The sequence below is a fragment of the Podarcis gaigeae genome (genome assembly GCF_964106915.1).
Source record: "Podarcis gaigeae genome assembly, chromosome: 15".
NCBI lineage: Eukaryota > Metazoa > Chordata > Lepidosauria > Squamata > Lacertidae > Podarcis > Podarcis gaigeae.
This window is the reverse complement of record NC_139692.1, coordinates 43217358-43240850: the sequence shown is the minus strand read 5'-3', so window position 1 is coordinate 43240850 and position 23493 is coordinate 43217358. Positions and strand designations below refer to the sequence as shown.

General features: G+C 47.4%; 1 protein-coding gene across 4 annotated transcripts in view; it reads left to right on the top strand.

The window, feature by feature from the left end:
* ABR (ABR activator of RhoGEF and GTPase) overlaps positions 1-23493 on the top strand; it is a 123916-nt gene that overhangs the window by 69162 nt on the left and 31261 nt on the right. For 3 of the 4 annotated variants that reach the window (XM_083715052.1, XM_083715053.1, XM_083715054.1), the window contains 12 exons: positions 1590-1697; positions 3423-3483; positions 8408-8460; positions 9720-9860; positions 11706-11827; positions 12683-12848; positions 14873-14995; positions 16227-16302; positions 17560-17664; positions 20280-20354; positions 21380-21477; positions 23132-23263. In XM_083715052.1, the coding sequence (XP_083571178.1) occupies positions 1590-1697; positions 3423-3483; positions 8408-8460; positions 9720-9860; positions 11706-11827; positions 12683-12848; positions 14873-14995; positions 16227-16302; positions 17560-17664; positions 20280-20354; positions 21380-21477; positions 23132-23263 (1260 nt within the window). Of the gene's footprint in view, positions 1-1589; positions 1698-3422; positions 3484-3873; positions 3935-8407; positions 8461-9719; positions 9861-11705; positions 11828-12682; positions 12849-14872; positions 14996-16226; positions 16303-17559; positions 17665-20279; positions 20355-21379; positions 21478-23131; positions 23264-23493 lie in introns of those variants that run through there. The other variant, XM_083715055.1, reaches the window with a different exon arrangement.

Sequence of the window (23493 nt, the reverse complement as noted above, 5' to 3'; positions counted from 1 at the left end):
CTCCTGAGGTTCTCTTCGCCCACGGATCAGCCAGAGCGGGGTTGCTTGTGGAAATTTGGTCTCTGGACCCCTTGCTTCCATGGAGCCTGCCAGCGAGAGGTTTCACCCAAGGCTGTCTTTGTGAAGCCAAAAGCAGCCCTCCTTGCAGACAGGAGCTCTATTAACTGCTTGAAATGAGGTCAGACAGTTTTCCAGGGTGGAAACCTTGCCCTGAGCGCTGCCTGTTCTCTCCAAAGAGTTTTAAATACATTATCATAGTTTTGGAGAAACTGTGTGGGTGGTGTGGAGGGGGGGGCAAACAAGTTCGCCCAGTTCTTGAGTCGAGAACAAGCACATGGAGCTTCATGTATTGGGGGAAGGCACCATCGTAGGAGGAGATTGTTGCAGATATGGGATATATACAAAATCTTTTTAAAAATCAGCTGCCTCTTAGGCATCCCCAGTGGTACATTTGGGGGGTCCTGTCTGAATTCAGAAACAAGGATGCTGTTAATCTGAGATTGGGAGGAGCATCTTCCTGTTTTTGATTCCTAGAATTAGATGGAGCAGGTATGCAAAGGCCCAATGCGTGGGTTTTTGTCTTGTTTTGTTCCAAAGTGGAGAAAACGTCACACACAAAAAAGGTGTTCGTTTGCTTCTGATTGTGTTTAAAAGTGGGTTGTAGCCAATTCTATTCCTACTCAGAGAAGGCCAATTTTCAGTTAATGGACATGATTAGAATCATGGAATTGTAGAGTTGGAAGGGAACCTTAAAGGACTCACCTGTACAGCTGTCCCATACGGGAATCGAACCTGCAACCTTGGCGTTATCAGCACCACGCTGTATCCAAGTAAGCTATCAAGGCATCTGAAAGATTCCACTTCTGCATTGGCAGTGGAAATCAGGCTTTGGTCTATAGGAAGCCTCAGGTGCCTTAAAGCCCTAACTTCGGGCCTTCAGAGCACCCAATCTCCCGATGTCATTATGGCATCAGGTCATTGACATGTTTCAGATTTGGCCTGCAAGGCTAGGTCCTCATAAGGATCTGGCCTGTGGAAGCAAATGATCTGTCCTTCCCACTGCCCCCGTTGCTGTATAATATAATGACTATTTTAAAAACAACCAAACCTATACTAAATGGAAGTCCTCCCTGCCAAAGCAGCACTTAGAAAATTAAGGTTGTGCTGCTGCAGATGGATTTGTCCTTGCCTAAAGGTGGATGCAAATGTTTCTTTGTTACTTAACAAAAATTGGATTTCTTTTCTTGTCTGGGTTTTAGGAAAATTGCTGCGCAAGCTGTAATTATACTATATTTATTTTTATTTGGGGAGGGTGCATTCAAAGATCTCACCTGTTTGTGGAGTGATCCTCAGCTATTTCGGGAAGGGGAGGTATAAATATATATGAGGCCTTGATAATCTCGAGTCCTGTGATGAACCCCTTTTAATTTCCCATGTGGGAAAAATGGGGCCTGCGGGGATATGGATCAGAAAGTGTGGGTGCCACGGTTTAAGAAGGCTGTGACCTATGGCCTCAGGGAATGAACTTAATGGTTTTCTAATGTTTCCCTCCCTATGCACACATATCCCTGTTTGCCCCCCACCAATAGGCTAGCCAGCTGGGGGTGTACAAGGCCTTCGTGGACAACTACAAAATTGCGCTGGAGACGGCAGAAAAATGCAGCCAGAGCAACAACCAATTTCAGAAAATCTCAGAGGTGAGGATTCAAAATATTGTCGTTTATTTGCTTGTCTTTTCTTCACATGGGTCAAAAGTGGCATAGATGGAGTTAATCCTGTGAGTGGGTCGGAATATGTGTTTAACTGTATCCTCACAACAACCCTGTGAGGTTGGTCAGGATGGACACACACACACACTAGTTTGCCTAATGAGATTTTTTATAGAGCAATATAGCCTCCCCTTCCTGCTCCAAAAAGAGACAAGTCTTTGCCCTGAGGAGTCCACAAAGTAGGGCATCTTACAAATCCCTTTGCTATACAAAGGATTTGCTGATCTCTACCTTATTACTGTGCAGTAAACAGAATTGTGTATTTTGAAAAATGCAATGCAAGCCTGCCTGCCTGCCTACTGATCCCATTTCTACTTTCTCTTGCTGGGGGTTGGCGGGAAAGGAGGGTTCCAAAATTTCATCCCTGCCCCAGACATCTTTCTCTACTTTATACCATGTCTTTGCTGGCGTAATTTATTCTAATCCCAAGATCCCCCCCCCCAGGCATTGTGAAGAATTTCCTTCCCAAGCAGAGACAAGGGTCTCTGTTGATGTTTAGGGGGGCAAAATTGTGACATGATTGACAAGCGGAACTTCCTTGAGCAGTCACAGTCTTACCACCACACCACCCTCACTTCCAAGAGTTTGCTTGTGAAACTGGTATGGCTCAGTTGGTGGAGCAGCTGAGGGTCATGGGTTTGAGCCCCATGTGGGGCAGAAGATTCCTGCTTTGCAGGGGATTGAACTAGATGACCCTCGTGGTTTCTTCCAACTCTACAATTCTTTGATTTCTGTGATTTGTGGGTGGCAGCGGCTGGACTGAAAAGGGGACTATTTGTTCTGATCTGATGCTTGTGATGTTGGGCAGTGTGAGTGAAGAGGCCAGCCAAGAAATGTATTTTTCTCTGAACCTTTTTGTCCATATCTGGTCAGGTTAAAAGCAACTCTAATGGTGCCTTTTGTGTGGAGAAATTGCTGTGTGGAGTACATCTAAAACAGGTGTCTTTTGAGTTTAAATGAGGCAGGGGGTCTCTGAAAGACCTTCTGTGTAGTTAATTCTTTGTTTTCTTTCTGCACTCTATTAATGACCCCACCACCACCACTGAAATTACTTTCTCTTGGGCTCAACAAACTTCAGAAATTGTGCTCCTCTTTTAAATCAACCCTTTCTCTCCAAATCCTCTGGCTTATATCCAATCTTGATCTTACTCAGAGATATGAATGTATGTGACTTAACGTAACTCCCCTAATTCCAGTTCTTCTCTACATAGAATCTCTGCATAGAATTTAGTTGGATATAACTCAGGGGAGTAGAATGGTGTGCCTGTGTATGACCTCAGCTTGCTGGCCAGGGTCCTCTCTGCACATCCTCAGAGGCACTCTCGTTCTCTGTTTTAAAAAATATTATAATTTTTGGCATACAAAGGGTGCAATCCTTGGAAATTTAGAAGAGGAAAAGAGACTGGATTTTAGAAACCTTGGGTGATGGGGGCTGTCTCTGGTACAAAACCTACTCACTGAAATTAATGGACATGGCTAACGTAGGCTCATTAATCCCAGTGGGTCTACTCTGCAACCCCAAGGATGTAACACTCAAAGGGGAACAAGTCCCATTGAACTCCATGAGATTTACTCCTGGGTAAGACGTTTGCAGAATGGCCTCTGGCCCGATCCCTAACGGTGGCCTCTAATGGTTCTTTCCCCTCTCGGCAGGAGCTGAAAGTCAAGGGCCCGAAGGATTCAAAAGAGAGCCACACCTCCGTTACCATGGAAGGTATCAATTTTATTGCATGCATATATTTTTGTAGGTGTGTGCGAGCGAGCGTTTAAATTATGTAGCATGCTCTTTTGTCTGACTCTCAAAAAAAACCCCACCACCCCACCATCCCCTGAGCCCATCAAAGGATAGATAATATCCGATGCTGTGTGTGCACATTGGAGATACGGATCCCTTTGTGCTCTTATGGGGAGAGGCGGGAGGCAAGGGGGCTGAGAGGAGGGGTCTGCACCTTTTTACAATGCTGGCAGCGTCTTATAGCCCCTCACGCCCCCTTCCCTCCTCCTCCTCCTCCTCCTCCCTCCCCTACAACTACCGGCTGGCTTTGGAGCTCTTTTCACTGACAGCCAGCGGACCGCCACCGATGGAGCCGGGTGCTAGCCATGCCGCAAGGAGGGTGCCATGGAGATTCTGCTCATCATCCGCTTTTGCTGTAACTGCACCTACGGTGGGGGTCTCCTTTCCATCCATCTCCACCCCCTCCCCATTTTTTTTAAAGAGCAGGTGGTGGGCAGGGCAGGGACGGTGTCGCTCGCTCGGGTCTGAGGTCCTCTCTCGGGGTGGCTTGTAAGAATTCTCTCTCGCTGCTCTCTTTGTCTCCACAAATGCCCCTCCGGCAACCAAGCCTTTGTCCTCACCGGTCCGGGTGCCAGGGAAGTGTGGAGGGGTCTTAGCGTGACTCAGAAACACCCCCCCACACACACTTTTCCAGATTTCTATTTTTTTTCTGCTCTGCTTGGGAGTGCCAACTTGGTGATTTCTTTGTTCCTAAGCGATGCTAAGGCTGGGCTCTTCTCTGTCGCTAGGTGTCCCCCCCCCCCCATTTAGTAGGAACCAAGGAACCAACACCCAAGAAAATATTGGGTCCCTATGGCAGGTGGGTTTTTTTTTTGGGGGGGGGGGCTCCCACTGCTACTCTGTCACTATTTGCCCCCAGTTTCTGCCTGGTCCCGTTAGGGCGCAACTTCAATTGACGTGGGTCTTTGTGACCTCTGAATGCAGAATTATCCTTGGAACCTGTAACAAAATGTGGCTGGGGGTGGAAACACACCTGTTCCATTTTTCTCCATCCCTCCCACCCACTGACTCCCCCAAACCGCCTCACATTTGCTTCATCTTTGCCCCCATTCACTAGCTGCCCGAGGGAAGTGGGGTATTGACCTCCCGCAATTGCCCCCTAAATGTTTTCTCCCCCTCCCTTCCAGGCCTTGTAACCATGGCGACGAGCAGGGGGGCTGTGTTGGAAGCCACTATCTTTCATCATGGCCATCTTTATTGGGGTGCTGGACCCCAATTTTGGGCATTTCCTAGGACTTTTCAACATGGGTTTTTACTTCTTGCTTTTCAGGGGTGTTATCCAAAGTGACTGATTCGGGGGTGTCAAATTGTCAATTTCCTTTTAACCACCACGGGGGGGTGGGGGTGGAGGAACGGCGTTTTACCTGCCCCTTGTTACTAAAGGCGATTTAAATTCTGTCACTGCTCCTATACGTAAATGTGTCCCATTGAAATGGGGATTTGTTGCACCCGTTCCCTTTGGGGTGGGGTGCTTCCTCAAGAGATGCCCCCGTTGGGTTGGCATGGGCACAGGTGGTTGGGTTGTGGGGATTGGGCACTCTGCTTTGTGAGGGGGCGAGGATGAATTTCCCTATTTGCGTCCGTTTCAGAACGAGACCCTGCCTGTTCCCTTCAGCTTGGGGAAGTGGCTTTGAGCGGGGAAAGGGGGAAATCCACGCTGCACGTCTGGGCTGGACTGGAGCCAAGCGCACAAACATTTCAGGGAGATGAATGCTCAGCCTCCGCCTGCCCTAATTCTTGACTCGGGCGGCAGGTTTTGCTGCACCACTAGAGGGCAGCAAATTGTCAGTTTTATAGCTTAATGGCAGGACTGGGTTTCGGGTGTGTGTGTGTGTTTTAATTGCTATGAGTTCCGCATGTGCCATTTTGTCCCGAACACCAAAATTCTGTGGGCCTCCTCAAGGAGGCGTCCCAGAGAGACACGAGTTTTGGGGTTCAGCAGGGAAAGCTCTCTTTAAGCTGTGTCCTTGGCACTTTTTTTTTTTTTTTAAAAAAGGATGATGTAATGTGGAATTCAAGAAGGTGAAATGAAACAATAGTTTTCCAAGCACTTAGCCACTGTGTGAGCGTGCAAAACCACTTGATCCGTGTCATTCTTCCAAAATGTTTTTTTTTAAAACCACACTTCCGTAACCCAAGTAGAAGTCTGAGGAAACTCCCTGTGCCTGTATTTCAGAATCTGACGTTAGTTTCAAATGCTTGGGCACACCCACCCAGATAGTATTAAAGATCATAATTTCCCCTCTTCTTGCTCACACTTGCCGTGAGAAGGGGTGTGTGACACAGAGCAAGAGATGATGCCTCAGGAGCTCTGCAAAAATTGTTTTTTTTTTGGTGGGAGATGGCTGGTGTGGTCTGGTGTACAACCTTTGTTTTTGAGGTTCTGCTTGTTTTTCTTTCTTTTCATCTCTGTTTTGATGCTATTTATTTTATTTCTTAATTAAATTTGTATACAGCCTTTCATTGAAGATCTTGGGGCGGTTCACAGCACCAACCCCCACTTCCTATCCTTTTGTTATATAATGGGAAATCTCATTTTTCCACCCATTTCCCATTGGGAAAAGGAAAAGATAGAAGCTTTGGGGCCATCCTCTGTTAGGCTCTGTTGACTGGGCTGGGTTCCAGAGAATGCCAATAGTTTTTTGGGGTGGTTAGTCCATAGATGTGGGCCTAGAGCAGAGCTGGGAAACATCTGTGGGGCTCCAGCTCCCAGGGCTGTTCAGGGCTGATGGAAGTTGGAGGCCCACCACATTTGGAGGCCCACAAGTCCCCTAACCCTGTGCCCCATCTCTGTGGCACTGACATTCATCCCTCTTTTGCCTCTGTTTAAACCAGAGGTGTGGTTGGGCGGCCATGTTTGCTCTGGGTCTGCCCCTAACTGGGTTTTGTCCAGCTAACTGTTACTCAGAGTAGACCCGTTGAAATGAATGGGGCTTTGCTAGTCATGTCCATTCATTTCAGTGGGCCTCCTCTGAAGGCAATGGACATTGGCTACAGACCCACGTCCCAACGTGGTAGGGCGGCCATGTTTGTTCAGAGCCTGCCCTCTTCACATATGAAGCGGAAGGGACCTAATTTGCACAGGAAATGGGAGCATGAATCTCTCTCTCACACACAAAGACACACCTTGACGTGTGTGACGGGGCACGGCAAGGTTAGGCCAGAGATGGTTATGGGTGTGAAGTTCTGCTGCCTTTATTTGTGATGGGCACGTGAAGAGGCAAAATGGCTGCCAGCGCCATGTTTGCTTTTAGCATATCAGACCTAACTTGGTCTCCTCCACATGTTTTGGACTCCAGATCCCATCAGGCCTCACCCAGCACAACCAATGGTCAGGGAGTTGTAGTTCAGCAAATATCCAGGGGGGGAGGAGGATGGGGAGGAGGAGGAGGAGAAGGAGGAGGAGGAGGAGGAGTTACTTATATCCCACCCATGTGGCCAGGCCTCCGCAGCCCCTCTGGTTGACTTCCAACAGGATATGAAAAACACAATAAAACATCAAACATTAAAAGCTTCCCTAAACAGGGCTGCCTTCAGATGTCTTCTAAAAGTCAGATAGTTTTTTATTTCCTTGACATCTAGTGGGAGGGCGTTCCACAGGGCAGGCGCCACTACCAAGAAGGCCCTTCTGTTTGTAGACAGGTGGCATGTGCTTTATGTGGTTTTGTAGCAATCCCAAACCTGTCTGACCACAGAGGTGAGAAGAGAAACAGGAATAACAAAACATTGAAGCCACAGGCAGCAATATTACTATTACTATTATTATTATTAAAACAAAAAAAATTCCTTCCAGTAGCACCTTAAAGACCAACTAAGTCAGTTCTTGGTATGAGCTTTCGTGTGCATGCACACATCTTCAGATACACTGAAACAGAAGTTTCCAGACCCTTCTATATAGTGAGAAGGTGGGGAGGGGTATTACTCAGAAGGGTGGTGGGAATGGGTGATTGGCAGATAGCTGTGATGAGCCTGTTGACGACTCTTAACGACTGCAATAGGTCTTACAGGAAGAAGCAAGGGGTGAAAAGGTGAAAAATGGCTTTGTCATGTATAATGAGATAAGAATCCAAGGTCTTTGTTCAGGCCAGGTTTCTCCATGGTTTTAAGTTTGGTGATAAGTTGTAATTCAGCAGCTTCTACCTATCTGTAAGTCAACACGGCTACCTATCTGTAACTATTATTATTATTATTATTATTATTATTATTATTATTATTATTATTTATTTGTTTTCCACCCTATACCTTTAGATCTCAGGGCAGTTCACAGCATAAAAAACTGAAAATACATAACCCTGCCCCCCCACACAACACATTTAAAAGGATGTCAATCAGCCCAAGGCCTGGTTGAAGAGGAACGCTTTTGCCTGGTGCCTAAAGGTGTATAATGGAGGTGCCAGGCAAGCCTCCCTGGGGAGAGCATTCTGCAAATGGGGAGCCACCACAGAAAAGGCCCCGTTCTCATGTTGCCACCCTCTGGACCTCTTGTGTTGGAGGTACACAAAGAAGGACTATTTCCAATGTCTCATAACAGAATAGACCAGGTTTTCATTTATTTAATAAATTTGAACCCTGCCTTTCTCTGAGGGGAAAACCGCCCCCCACAGCTGAGTTCTACAAGAGGCAGCGCTGAGATAGAGGAGGAGGAGGAAGAAGTTGACAGGCAGGGCCACTCAGTGGGCTGGTTGAGTGTAAAAAGGCAGGGCGATTGGGGGCTGGCTGAGGGCAGAGTGGAGTTGGTGGGGCAGTACCCTACGTGTGGCTTTTTCTGACGCAGATTGTGGATACAGTGGCTATTTTGTGTGGCACTCACCGGCTTACCTGTCTCTCTCTTCCTTGCTTATAGCGCTGCTGTACAAACCTATAAATCGAGTGACCCGGAGCACTCTTGTATTACATGTAAGTATAGCTTTTGTTTTTCACCTGTTGCCGTCACACGCCAGTGCTCCAAAATTCAGCCGGTCTCACGTATGCGTATGTAAGAGAGCAATTTCTACAAAACCAAGGAATCCATTTGCCTCTCTGCTATGATCAAAACCTGCCCATATTTAATCCTTGCAGAATTTTTTTTAAAATAAAAACAACTACCATCTCAAGGTGTAGCCCCAAAATAGACCCTATTCAAATGGAACCCGCAGCAAAATGTTGCAGTATAGAGCAACGTTTTGCCAGCTCCGGGTGCCAGCTCCGGGTGCCAGCTGTGCCCTTTAACCGAATATGCCATTCCATCCCTCCCTCCCCATTTTCCACCCCCCATGCCAAAAGATATTTGGTGTTCTGCGGCTACAGAACATGCTTAGTCCACATTAGCCTGTTTTTTCTGGGGTTTTTCCAGATGAAATCGGAGCAAAATTAAGTGCGGACACTGATAATGTACATAACTGACCATGGCAGTTTGTAAAACAGTTAATAATAAAACAGACATTGTGGCACTGGTCAGACAATTAACACTTGTCATAGTAGAGTCACAGAATTGTAGAGTTGGAAGGGACGGTGTGATTTTTTAAAAAACCCAGCAACACCTTTGTCCTGATCCTCTCCACAAGTGATAGTATTAAACCTCTTGAGAAATGGTAATTCACTGGTTTTACACTGCAAAGTTCAAAAACGGCCACTTTAAGTCATTAAAAGGGTGTCCTCTCTTAAGTCACCTTTCGTCTTTTGTTTTAAACCAGGGGTCAGCAAACTTTTTCAGCAGGGGGCTGTTCCACTGTCCCTCAGACCTTGTGGGGGGCCGGACTATATTTTTTTTGGGGGTAAATGAACGAATTCCTATGTCCCACAAATAATCCAGAGATGCATTATAAATAAAAGCACACATTCTATGTAAAAACACGCTGATTCCTGGACCGTCCATGGGCCGGGTTAAGAAGGCGATTGGGCCGGATCCAGCCCCTGGGTCTTAGTTTGCCTATCCATGTTTTAAACAAACATGTCCTGGGAGGCCAACATGTCTTCCCCACTGGCTTTTGAATCTTGCCATTTTAAGATGTGTTCCTCAGCGGCAGCAAAGCCAGCTCAAAGACAGTTGTAGAACCATAAAGACTAACATGGCTCACTTTCTGGAAAGTCCCATAATGCATTAAAACACACACAAAGATAATTAAGAAATAACACATCTGTAAAATCTCAAGTCCATTCCTCTCCTGCTGCACTAGGATCTGCTGAAGCACACTCCTTCTGACCACCCCGACTACCCGCTGCTCCAAGATGCCCTCCGTATCTCTCAGAACTTCCTCTCCAGTATCAATGAGGACATTGACCCCCGCAGGACGGCAGTCACCACCCCCAAAGGAGAGGTAAGCAGGAGGGGATGAAGTGGGGTGTGTGTGAGAGAGAGGGGCCAGAGAGGCTTCCAGCACTGAGAGGCTGGCCTAGCAGTGAGAGTGGGTGCCTGGAGGGGGCATATTTTGAGAACTTGGAAAGAGCCATAGGAGCATATTAGCTCAGTATGGCTCAGTATTTCTCTCACCAGAGGCAGCGATGCCCACCAACCACGATAGCATTAGAAGAGGATTACTGTCACAGTTTCAGCAATTCGTCAAGGAGCTGTCGAGCAAGCCCAGGTCGACCACAGGGCAGGGAGGCACCGGAGGCACGGAATGCAATTAGCTTTTGCATAACAGAAACTAACTACGCAGCAGAGCTCCTCTGGCTGGTTTCAGTGCAGATGGAGACATTTTGAAACTGACCACTGTCCCCGCCCTTCCCCTGTAGCCTCTCACTAGAGGATACCTCCCAGGCATAATAATAATAATAATAATAATAATAATAATAATAATAATAATAATAATAATAATTTATTTATACCCTGCCCATCTTGCTGAGTTTCCCCAGCCACTCTGGGCAGCTCCCAATCGAGTGTTAATAACAACACAGCATTAAATATGAAAAACTTTCCTAAACAGGGCTGCCTTCAGATGTCTTTTAAAAATAAAATAGCTGCTTATTTCCTTGACATATGATGGGAGTGCATTCCATAGGGTGGGTGCCACTACTAAGAAGGCCCTCTGTCTGGTTCCTGTAACCTCACTTCTCACAATGAGGGAACCGCCAGAAGACCCTCGGCGCTGGATCTCAGTGTCCAGGCTGAACGATGGGGGTGGAGATGCTCCTTCAGGTATACTGGCCCTTTGAGACCATTTAGGGCTTTAAAGGTCAGCACCAACACTTTGAATTGTGTTTGGAAATGTACTGGGAGCCAATGCAGATCTCTCAGAACCAGAGTTAGGCGGTCCTGGTGGCCACTCCCAGTCACCAGTCTAGCTGCCACATTCTGGATTAATTGCAGTTTCTGAGTCACCTTCAGAGGTAGCCCCATGAAGAATGCATTGCAGTAGTCCAAGCAGGAGATAACTAGAGCATGCACCACTCTGGCGAGACAGTCTGCGGGCAGGTACGGTCGCCTTGCCACAAGTGGCACAGATTTGTGGAGGAAAGCGGGGACGTACAGACGAGAGTGTCGAGATAATAAGGCATTTTGGACAGTGCTGCAAGTAACTGGGATGTGGGCAAAACTCAGTGTTACTCTGCGTAGACCCATTGAAATTAATAGACCCAAGTGACTCATGTTCATTGTTTTCAGTAGATCTACTCTGAGTGATCTGGCAAACTGGCATTGGCTATCACCCACAATCTAACATTTTAAATAATGTATTGTTTTTCCTGTTTTTTGTGCACTACAAATAAAATACATGCATGGGGTGCATGGGAATTCTTTCATATTATTTTTTTCAAACTAGTCTGGCCGCCACTAGTGCCTGAGGGACAGTGAGCTGGCCCCCTGTTTAAAAAGTTTGAGGAGCCCTGATCTAAGTCATCGTCTTTTGCCCTCCTTGGGCAGCAGCTGCCACCACTCTTCCTCATCCAGCCAGTGCCTGACCATTACACTAATTCACGAGGATAATGCTATTGACAGCCATGAAGGCTGTATGCTGCTTCCACTTTTGGAGGCAGTATACTGGGGAGTTGCTCTTGCGCTCAGGCTCTGCTTGTGGGCTTCCTTTGGGGGCATCTGATTGGCCACTGTGAGAAGGGGATGCTGGGAACTTGATGGGTCACTGGCTGCTGATGTTCTTACATTCCCTCCTCCTTCTTCCTCCTCCTCACACACATGCTTTCCTCTTTTGCTGTCGCACCTGCAGACGCGGCAACTGGTCAAGGACGGTTTCTTGGTGGAGTTGGCTGAGGGCTCCCGCAAGCTGCGCCACGTCTTCCTCTTCACAGATGTCCTTCTCTGTGCCAAGCTGAAGAAAACGGGCGTGGGGTGAGGCCCGGGGGAGGTCTAGATGAGTAGGGAAGAACGGGGCACTGGGACGGAATCCTTACCTTCCTTTGCACTTTGTCCATAGCAGAATGATTGATTATTTAATTTCTATACCGCTTAATATACTTAAAATATCCCTAAGTGGTATAACTTGGAGTTACTTGCAGGGGCTGAATCTGGGAGCTTTTGCATGCAGACAGTGTGCTCTGCCACTGAACAAATGTTTGTTCTTTAAAAATGAAGTTAATACCCCAGTCCACATGGTTCTAAATAAAAGGGTGCTTCAGATGGGAGTGTAGCAAGTGGCCTGATACTGTTTGTCAATCTAACTTACCATTCTCTATACTGACTGGCAGCGGCACTCCAGGGTTTCAGGCAGGAAATATTTCCCAGGCATGCTTGGAGATTCCAGGGACTGAATCTGGGACCGTCTGCCTGGAGTTGCTGCCAGTGAGCTTCATCTGTTCCCCTAGAAATAAAGTCAAGGTTCCAGTCCTCATGATTCTGAACTGAGAGCTGGTTTTAAAAGGAACATAGGAAGCTGCCTTATACGGTGGCATCTAGTATTGTCTGCACTGACTGGCAGCAGGGTTCCAGACAGGGCATAGTCGCAGCCTTACCTGGAGATGCTGCTGGGATTGAACCTGGGACCTTCAGCATTCAATGCAGATGCTTTGCAGCACTGAGCTACGGTCCTTCCACTTGGCCTGTATAGTTCCATACTGCCTACACTGGCCGGCAACAGCTCTGCAGGGTCTGGGGCAGGAGTCTTTTCCTTGGCCTGCGGTCCAAATGGGGATGGGGCTGTGTGGATCACTGGGATTGCCCAGAATGAGCTCTTTGTTTCCTTCCCAGGAAACACCAGCAATATGACTGCAAGTGGTACATGCCCTTGGCCGAGCTGGTGTTCCCGTCGCTGGAGGAGTCGGACTCCTGCCCACACGTCCATGCCATGCCCGACCACGACCTGGAGGACATGAAGATAAAGATCTCCTCTATGAAGAGCGAGGTGCAGAAGGAGGTATGCCCTGGGGCAGGCTAAAAACACCCTTGCTGGATCCTATGGAAAGGTCCATCTACCTCTACCCCAGTATTCTGTTTCCAGTGCAGGCTGGCAAGATGCCTTTTGGAAATTCCACCAGCCGGCTTTGAAAACAGAATCACTTTCCGGTCACTGGATTCCTGTACTTAGTGACTTCCCAAATTTATATCCGAGGCAGCAGTATAGCTAAGGAGGAGGCCACAGGGTACAGGACCCCGGATCTTTTTCTAAGTGCCCCAAAGAGTGTTTGTGTGAGAGACTGCGTCATGGGTGGGATCATAGAATCATAGAGTTGGAAGAGAGCACAAGGGCTATGGAGTCCAACCGCCTGCCAAGCAGGAAACACCATCAGAGCACTCCTGACATATGGTTGTCAAGCCTCTGCTTAAAGACCTCCAAAGAAGGAGACTCCACCACACTCCTTGGCAGCAAATTCCACTGTCAAACAGCTCTTACTGTCAGGAAGTTCTTCCTAATGTTTAGGTGGAATCTTCTTTCTTGTAGTTTGGAACCATTGCTCCGTGTCCGCTTCTCTGGAGCAGCAGAGAACAACCTTTCTCCCTCCTCTATGTGACATCCTTTTATATATTTGAACATGGCTATCATATCACCCCTTAACCTCCTCTTCTCCAGGCTAAACATGCCCAGCTCCCTTAGCCGTTCCTCATAAGGCATCGTTTCCAGGCCTTTGACCATTTTGGTTGCCATCCTCTGGACACGTTCCAGTTTGTCAGTGTCCTTCTTGAACTGTGGTGCCCAGAACTGGACACAGTACTCCAGGTGAGGTCTGACCAGAGCAGAATAAGGTAAAGGTAAAGGTACCCCTGCCCGTACGGGCCAGTCTTGACAGACTCTGGGGTTGTGCGCCCATCTCACTTAAGAGGCCAGGGGCCAGCGCTGTCCGGAGACACTTCCGGGTCACGTGGCCAGCGTGACATCGCTTCTCTGGCGAGCCAGAGCTGCACACGGAAACGCCGTTTACCTTCCCGCTGGTAAGCGGTCCCTATTTATCTACTTGCACCCGGAGGTGCTTTCGAACTGCTAGGTTGGCAGGCGCTGGGACCGAGCAGTGGGAGCGCACCCCGCTGCAGGGATTCGAACCGCCGACCTTTCGAACGGCAAGTCCTAGGTGCTGAGGCTTTAACCCACAGCGCCATCTGCGTCCCCGACCAGAGCAGAATACAGTGGCACTATTACTTCCCTTGATCTAGATGCTATACTCCTATTGATGCAGCCCAGAATTGCATTGGCTTTTTTAGCTGCCGCGTCACACTATTGGCTCATGTCAAGTTTGTTGTCAACCAAGACTCCTAGATCCTTTTCACACGTACTGCTCTGTACTTTTCACATGTACTGCTCTGGATATTAATTGGGGAGAAGATGATTTAGGGACTGAGGAACAGGGACAGTTGAATGGATCTGGAGCAGGATCTCTTGGGGAAATTAATTTGAGGGGGGTAAATGATTTGAAGAATTTGCTCTAAGGTGATTCGGATGGAAAATTAGTTGATTTTGTTCTGTTTTGAGAGTTAAAGCCTAAAATTGCATCTGTTCAGTTATTTATTTAATAGCAGTTATAATCTACTTAATATTTTAAAAATCTCTAGGCAGTGTGTAGTCTAACAAAGCCCCAAACAATGTACAGTATCATTAAAGCAAGAACATAAACACATTCTAAAACTACTATTATTAGGAATGATTATCCACCATTCACCCAAAGGTCCAAGGGCAGGTTACCACAATATTAAGACACATTATTAAAAGTCGTTTATAAATGTGAATAAAAGAAACCCAGAAGGTTCTAACACATGAAACGAGGTCCAGTTTTATGAGTCAGGGGGAAAGCTTGGGAATAAACATAGGTGTTAGCGTAATGGATTAGCATGTGCATATTTCATGCAGATTTGTCTCATCCCTGAATCTTTTATGTGACCCACCGATGCCCCTGGTCCCAAATGGAAGAGAATTGTGTGTCAAACATTGTTCCTTCCCCTCTTTCCCAGAAGGCGAACAAGGGTCAGAGCCGAGCGATGGAACGGCTAAAGAAGAAGATGTTTGACAATGAGTTCTGGCTCCTGCTCAACTCCCCATCCATCCCCTTCCGGATCCACAACCGCAATGGGAAAGTACGGACAGACGAGTCGTGCCTGGGTAGGGGTGGGGCTGTGGGCAGGAAGAGAGAGGCAGGCGTCTCCTCTGATTGGCAGCTGCTTTCTGGGGTCCCGGGCAGAGAAGGGTCTTTACAGTTGCCAATCTTTTAATTGGACCTTCTGCATGCAAAGAAGGCGCTCCACCTCTGAGCGACAGCCCTTTTCCTAAATCAGCAGAGCAAGTTCCCAGTCCTCATGGTTCTGATTTAAATAAATATGTGGGAAGCTGCCTTATACTGAGTCAGGCCACATTCGTCCATCTCGCTCAGTATTGTCTGCACTGACTGGCAGCAGCTCTCTGGGGTTCCAGCTCTGCCTGGAAATGCCAAATGGGGATTGGACCTGGGACCTTCTGCAAGCAAACCAGGTGCTCTGTCACTGAGCCTCCCTTAAGAACATAGGAAAATGCCTTAAGTTAGGTCAGAGGTTATATTTTCTGAGGATCCTCCGGAAAAAATAATCTCTCAAAGGACCTGTTGATGGCATTTTACCATTGTACTGTTGAGAGTGTATTAACTTATGGTCTGTGTGTGTGGTTTGGGAGCTGCACAGTCAGGGGGAAAACAATGCTGTCCAGGGTTGTAAAGACTGCGGAGAGAATAACTAGGTGCACTCTTCCCACCTTGGATCAAATCTACGCTTCCAGGTGTCATAAGAAAGCTGCAGAGAGAGTGCAGGATAGTGCGCACCCCGGTAATAATCTCTTTCAGCTTCTGCCTTCTGGAAGAAGGTCCAGGGTTATAAAGACTAGGACTAGCCACCTGAGAAACAGTTTCTATCCAAATGCAATTTTGGTTTTAAACGCAGTGTAAGGTAGTCTCTACGGGAGTATATTGTATTTAATTATGGGGTATTAGAGTTTTTAGGGGGCTAAACAGGCTGGGATAGCAGGCTTGTTGGTTTTGAATGTTTGATGCAGATTTTTTCAATTTTGTCGTTCTGTATGGGACAATGACAATAAAGATTATCGTATCGTCAGGCTATCTGTCCACCTAGTCCAACATTTTCTTCCCTTGACTGGGAGCAGCTCTCCAACAGAAAAGAGTCTTCCCCATGATCTGCTATCCCCAGCCCCTGCCCCAAAACTGATCTGCCTCCTCTTTGTGTGGGCCATGTGCTCTCTCTCTCTCTCTCTCTCTGCTCTTTGGGAGGCAGGGAGCTCCTATGTTTGCCACCCAGGCTGAGCACCACCCTGCTTTTCTTCCAGAGCTACCTGTTCCTGCTTTCCTCTGACTACGAGCGAGCAGAGTGGAGGGAGGCCATCCAAAAGCTGCAGAAGAAAGGCAAGAGATTCTTGTTGTGGTAACATCTCCCCCCTGACAACCTGGCAGTGCCCAGGCTGACCACTAGCATTACCTGAATGCCCAGTTCAAGAAGGGAGTGGGGGGCTTCGGGGCCTGAGGCCCCAGACCCTTCCTTCCACGATTGGCTTCCCAAAAACCCTGCAGTTTTCTTTGGCCTCTGGCTAATCTGGTGACTGCAGGGTCATCTGAATGGGGCTTCCAGGGACCTGTTTCTACAGCAAGAGTCCCTCTAGACTGGTGGGGGTTTGAGGGAGGGAAAATAAGGTAAATTTATTTGCATAGTCCTAAGCCATCACCACAATACTAAAACATCCATGTAAAATAAAGTCCAAAGAGGTCATTTCATGTATTCTACAGCAGAAAGCTGGTTTCAGCTTTTAAACATATGCTGAAAACTAAGAATGCATCTTTCCACAATAGTTAATTGATGTCTGATTTTAATTCTTGGAACGGTTTTTATTGTATGCTTTTATCTATTATTGTAAACTGCTTTGATATTTTTCAATGAAATAGCGGTATATAAATATTTTTATAAATAAATATTTGATGGGGTAATAGTGCATTAGCCCTGGATTTATGCTAGGCTGTCCATACGTCATTCTACTTTATTCATTTATTCTGCAATGCTTCCCCAATGTGACCACGTTATTGCCTTCCAGAGAGGCCCTCTTGCACTTCATAGTGCCACAAAAGTAAGACCTGAAATAAGCTGCTTGTGGTATGAAATGTGAACAAGATACCAGCAGGAAGCTGCAGCACACACAGCCATTTGAACTGAAGCAGAACATTTGCCCCAAAATATTTATTTATTGCATTTATATTCTGCCTTTTTCTCCGAGGAGCTCAAGGTGGCAGACATGGCTCTCTGCTCCCATTTATTCTCACAACAACCCTGTGAGGTAGATTAGGTTGACAAAGGCAGTGAGCATCATGGCCAAGTGGGGATTTGAACCCTGGTCACTCCCAGGTCCCAGTCCAACACTCTAACCACTACACCTTGCAGGCAGGTTTGCAGGTAGCTGACCGGATGACATCACAAGGACCAATCATCACTAATGGGCAATAAAAAGGATGCCCAGAGGGGCCTTGGTGGGTCTCCCCAATGTTAACTCTCTGTTGCCCCCTGGTGACCATCTCCTGCAGAAGCAACCAGAGATCCTTTGTGTTCTCATACTGGACTGTAACCCCCAAGTTCTTCTCTGTGCTAAACCGACCTCTTTTATTCCTGCACGATAGATCTCCAGACCTTTGTGCTAAGCTCTGTGGAGCTGCAGGTCCTGACAGGGTCGTGCTTCAAGCTACGCACCGTCCACAACATTCCTGTCACCAGCAATAAGGACGGTGAGTGATGCCTTTGCCCTCCTTCTCCTAGGAAAACTCTCTCCACCCCCGACTGCCCCCACTACCACTTGGATGCCTTCTGCTTCACTGTGAGATGGAATGCCCTAGAATTAGTAGGCAGCACCTTCTGTTGGCTCTGGCGCCACCTACTTTCAGGCTCCCTGCCTTCCACCCTACCTGTCCCAGTTGGCACCAGCTGCCATAAAGCAGTGCTGTACACTTTTGCCTACAGCCAAGTGCAGAAATGCCCCAATTGCTCTGTCCTCCCCTGTTTCCCCCTCACCAAGATTCTGCCACCACCAAAAGTTGAAGAACCACCTAGCTCATGCCAGATTGGGTACCAGTCCAGGCTCTGCCCAATCAACAAAGGTTGCCAACATGGTGCCCAGCCATGTCCTACAGGCCTCAGGTTACAGGCCAGCTTTACATCTCTGTCCCACCACTAGATGCCGCCACTAGCACTTGGATGCCCTGACTGCCCCCACTAGCACTTGGATGCCTTCTGCTTCACTGTGAGATGAAATTGGCCAGCATTTCTGAGAAGCCCAAGGGCTGTGGCACCCCCTCTACCCCTACGACTCCCCCACCCAACAAGTTGAAGGTCGTGGAAAGGGTAAATCCTTGAGGTTTGGTGTCTCATGCAGAGGTGCACCAGTGTTCTGACGTTCCTGTGGGACCCCTCTAATTTATTTCGCAGGTTGCCTGATCCTAGATTAGATTAGATTGGTCTTGACCAGAGCCAGGGCCTTTTCGGCCGTGGCCCCGGCCTGGTGGAACACTGTCTTTTATAAGACCAGTGGTAACAGTTGGCCCTGGGGAATATTAACCACTCTCAATTTTACCGTGAACTGCCATCTGTCCAGATTTTAATTTGCTCTGGCTAATTTTAAGATGTATTGTAATTAATTGATTGCCTGTTTTTATGTTCTTATGTTCTTTGTATACTGTGTTAGTTTTATGATGTTAGCTGCCCTGAGCCCAGCTCCAGCCGGGAAGGGCGGGGTACAAATAAAATATAATAATAATAATAATAATAATAATAATAATAATAATCATCATCATCATCATCCTGTGAATGGAGTGACAAGGGTGGCTGGGGGGGGGGGGCGAGCAGTGGTGGCTGGTCCATTAGGGCAAGCGGAGCACTGCCTCACCAGTCTCTGTCTGCCGTAGAATTAGTTGGCTGCACCTTCCATTGCTCTGGCGCCACCTACTGTCAGGCTCCCTGCCTTCCACCCTACCAGTCCCAGTGGGGCGCCAGCTGCCATAAAGCAGTGCTGTACACTTTTGCCTACAGCCAAGTGCAGAAATGCTCCAATTGCCCTGTCCTCCCCTTTGTTTCCCCCTTGCCAAGATTCTGCCACCACGAGAAGTAGAAGAACCACACAGCTCATGCCAGTTTGGGTACCAATCCAGGGCCTGCCCAAGCAACAAAGGTTGCCGACATGGTGCCCAGCCATGTCCTACAGGCCTCAGGTTACGGGCCGGGTTTACATCTCTGTCCCACCGCTAGATGCCGCCATGTATATAAGGCTGTATCTCTTATCACGGCAGTGTGTTTCTGAGATTCCTGACATCATGGCTAAACTGTTGCCTTCCTGTGTTCTCTGAGTTCTTCTGTCTTTGTTTTTTATTCTTATTATTTAGCAGAGGCATAGTGGCATTTTTTAAAAAAAGTTTGTTTTATTCATTTTTATAGAATAAACAAAACATGTAATGTTCAATTAACCTTCATCCAAAGTGTGAAAAAAAATCACATTAACTGTTTTGGGGGGCACTTTCTATCCCAATGAGATTGCCACTGTGGGGTGGGTTATTTTCAGTGGCAATTACAAGCAACAAAAACTATCTTTTAAAGGAAAAAATTATGAAAACATGGTCTAAAACTGTCTAGAAATTCTTTTGTTACAGCTGAGAACTAACATTAGGAGTGTTGTGGAGTGTTTTTTCTGACCCCATTAAGAAACCCAAGAAAATCATCTTTGGTTAAGAGAAATCAAGTTTGTGCCAACCTATTGACACCCCACACGCTTTCGTGACCTTTTTCTGACCGTTTCTTTAGGGGAAAATGAGGGAGTGTTTTACTCCCCCAGCCCACTAACATTGGCTGAGTTAGTATACATACCCCAATGGCAAAATTCAACGCATTTTGAGGTCATCTTATGCCTTGGATGGTTTTGTGTTTCCAGAAGGGGAAAGCAATAAATGGTAAAGGGCTGAAATTTGGGGAAGTTGTACAGGTGACAATTTGTGACAATGCCCTGGATGGCCTGCTCTGCAGCTGTATGTGTGAAAAGTGTGCTAAGGCTGGAGGCTTTGGTCCTCACAGATCAGATGAAGGTTAAAAGAATCACAACAGGTGCCCAGATTAAATGTTGCAGCCCTACCAAAGCTGCCTTTTAGCAGCGTCGATCTTACTTGGTGTGGACTAAGACAACCCTTCTGAGTCTTCTTCCATTAGTTAGTCATTTCCTGGGCCCTTTAATTAATTGCTTCAACTTAGCAGCCCAAGCAGTTCCACTCAAAGCTTGTTCAAATAATAATGATTGCAACCGGAAAAACAAACAAACAAATCTAATAGCTTTCTCTTTGGGTGGTTCTTTGTTTCTCCGCAGATGACGAATCTCCTGGGATGTACGGCTTCTTACATGTTATCGTCCACTCTGCCACGGGCTTCAAACAATCCGCTAGTGAGTGCTGCCTCGGGGTTTTTTTTTGGGGGGGGGGGGAATGTCTGCATTTTTGGTTTCTCCCCTGCCCCGTTCTGTGATTTGAGCCAGCAGTGGCCTGGCACAGGAAGGGGCCAGAGATTGCAACTGCTGCTTCTTGCTGCCTGGCCTTTTCTGCAGGGTCCACTGAGCCGCCACCTGTCAAGGAGCCGGGGGCTTCCCTCCCCCTCCTGCTTTGCTCTTCAGCCCCCTCCCTTATCAGCCTGATTTTTATTTTTTGGCTTTCTGTTTGAGGTCTTCCCAGGCTCCGTCTCACCCTCAGATGAAGCGGCAAAGTGCAGTCTAACAAATCAGCAAACACCATCTCTCAGGCTGCTAGTCTTGGCTTCTAGTGCAAATCTGGGGGTGGTGTTTGTTTGCTAAATAGATATTCTGCATCTGAAAAAGCTGGAAAAGTGGTGCTTCAGAGCCGGCCAATTGCCCATTTCAAGAAATATTTGTCTGTTTTTAATCGTGCACATATTGCTCCATCGGTCCATTAACTTACCACAGTTGCGTATGAGAAAACGTGATAATTCTGGAACCTAAAGGCTATGCAAGCCTTCTCTTGCTTTTAGACAAAAGCATGGCTGGGTTTGTCACAACAGCGTCTTCGTCTGTAGAGCATGAGACAGTAAATCTCAGGGTCGTGGGTCTGATCCACATGTGGGGCAAAAGATTCCTGCCTTGCAGAGGGTTGGACTAGATGATCCTCATTGGCTCCTTCCATCTCTACAATTATTTGATTCATCTAGGACTAACAACGAGTCCGTCCTCCGTAGAACTGTGTTAGATTACAACGCTGTAGAATTATTATTACTGCATTTATTTATTTGTTTTAATTAACCTGCTGGCTGATCGAGCAATCAAAAGCTTTTGATCCATCAGTTAATCTAGCTGATTGGTTTTCAGTGGTGCCCTTCCCAGTTTGAAGTATCCAGTCTTCTCCCCTTGAGGTGCAGGGTGGCAGGAAGATTGCCTCACATGTCTCTTCTCCCTATTCCCAGACCTCTACTGCACACTGGAAGTCGACTCTTTCGGCTATTTTGTCAGCAAAGCCAAGACACGGGTGTTCCGGGACACGACCGAGCCCCAGTGGAATGAGGTGAGCATGTCTAGTCCTCACAGTTCTGAATTAAGAACACAAGAAGCTGCTCTATCCACTGGCCCATCAAGTTCAGTGTTGTCCAAACTGACCGGCAGCAGCTCTCCAGGAGTCTTATACCAGCCCTACCTGAAGACGCTGTTGTGCACTGGACCTGGGACTTTCTTCATGCAAAGCCAAAGCTCTGCCGCTGAGCAACAGCTCTTCCCCTAAAAATAAAGCAAGATTCTAGTCCTCATGCTTCCAGATTAAGGGTTGATTTAAATCATAACATTGGAAGCTACCTTTTTAACCAAAGTTGTTGAAACTACACACAGATGAAAAGACAAATTACTTTTAACTGCCTTGGTTTTTATTTTATTTTTTAAATTTAATGCTCCTTGGTGCTTAAGGAGGTAGAGGAGTAGGAATGTGCCTCCCACTGCTAGCCCCTTGAGCCTCAAGAGCCCTATTCTGCTGCGCATGCAGCTCCAGCCCCCTGCCCTCCATCCGGCTGCGCTCACTCCGTTGCGGGAGGGAGACCCTCAAAGGCACCGGCTGGATGGTCACTGTGCCCAGCTCTGACAGGAATAATAATAATAATAATAATAATAATAATAATATTGTTCTAAAACCTGGTGAACCCCCCTCCAACCTGAAAATGGCCAGGCTCACATTGGTGGCGTGGCCTCCCTCCCCCACCTCCTCCCTCTCCTCCACCAGCCAAGGAAAGTGACCTCTTGTCACTTCCACTGCCGGTGGGGCACAGCCTCCCCCGGAATTTGTTTTTAAAACACCCTGAAAAAATGGAAAAAAAAAACCAGGGAGGAAAACCCCAGGTTGCCATATGTCCCAGAAATTCCTGCCATCTCTTAAAATTCAAAAAAATTCCCCTGGACGCCATTTTAGGCGTCCAATTTCTGTACATGTCTGGAATTTTTCAGAAGCATGGCAAGCCTACGTTCCGCTCAGTCAGACCATCTGGCTCAGTGTTGTCTGCACTGATAGGCAGCAGCTCTCTCGGATTTCAGATCAGGAGGGACATTCCCAACCCTGCCTGAAAGTGCTAGAGATTGAACCTGGGTCCTTCTGTATGCCAAGACCATTGACTGCCAATACTGTCCACCCTAACTGTATACCTGAAGGAGCGTCTCCACCCCATTGTCCAGCCCGGTCACTGAGGTCCAACTCCAAGGGCCTTCTGGCAGTTTCCTCACTGCGAGAAGTGAAGTTACGGGGAACCAGGCAGAGGGCCTTCTCGGTAGTGTTACCCTCCCACCAGATGTCAAAGAGAGAAACAATCATATGAATTTTCGTAGACATCTAAAGGCAGCCCTGTTTTAGGAAGCTTTTAATGTTTGTATTTTCTTGGAAGCCACCCAGAGTGGCTGAGGCAACCCAGTCAGATGGGCGGGGCATAAGAAATAAATTATTATTACTATTATTGTTATTGTTATTATGACTGGCAATAGCTCTCCAATGTTTCAGGGAAGGGACGTTCTCAGTCCTACCTGGAGGTGCTGTCGGAAATTGAAACCTGAGACCTTCTGCGTGTAAAGCAGAGGCTCTTGCTGAGCTATGGTCCTTCCCTGAGCGACACAGCAAACACGCCCATCTCCCCACCCTTCCCAGTGTCCCCACTCACTCTCCTCTTTGCTCTGCCCCACTTCTGCAGGAGTTTGAGATCGAGCTAGAGGGCTCGCAGTCGCTGCGGATCCTCTGCTACGAGAAGTGCTACGACAAGAGCAAGATGAACAAGGACAACAACGAGATCGTGGACAAAATCATGGGCAAGGGGCAGGTCCAGGTAGGGCCATGCGGGCATGAGAGTGGGAAGGGGAACCGGCATTGTGGAATTTTGCAGAGATGGCATCTAATACCACCGTACCACCCTCCACGTTCCAACCACCCGAATGCAGAAAGCTAGCACCTCAAGAAGAGATGCATCCATGTTGTCCTGCCCCTGAAGCTCAGCGACACCACCCCTAGCATGTAGTACAAAGTGATGGAAGAATCACAAAAGGGTGGTTTTTTTTT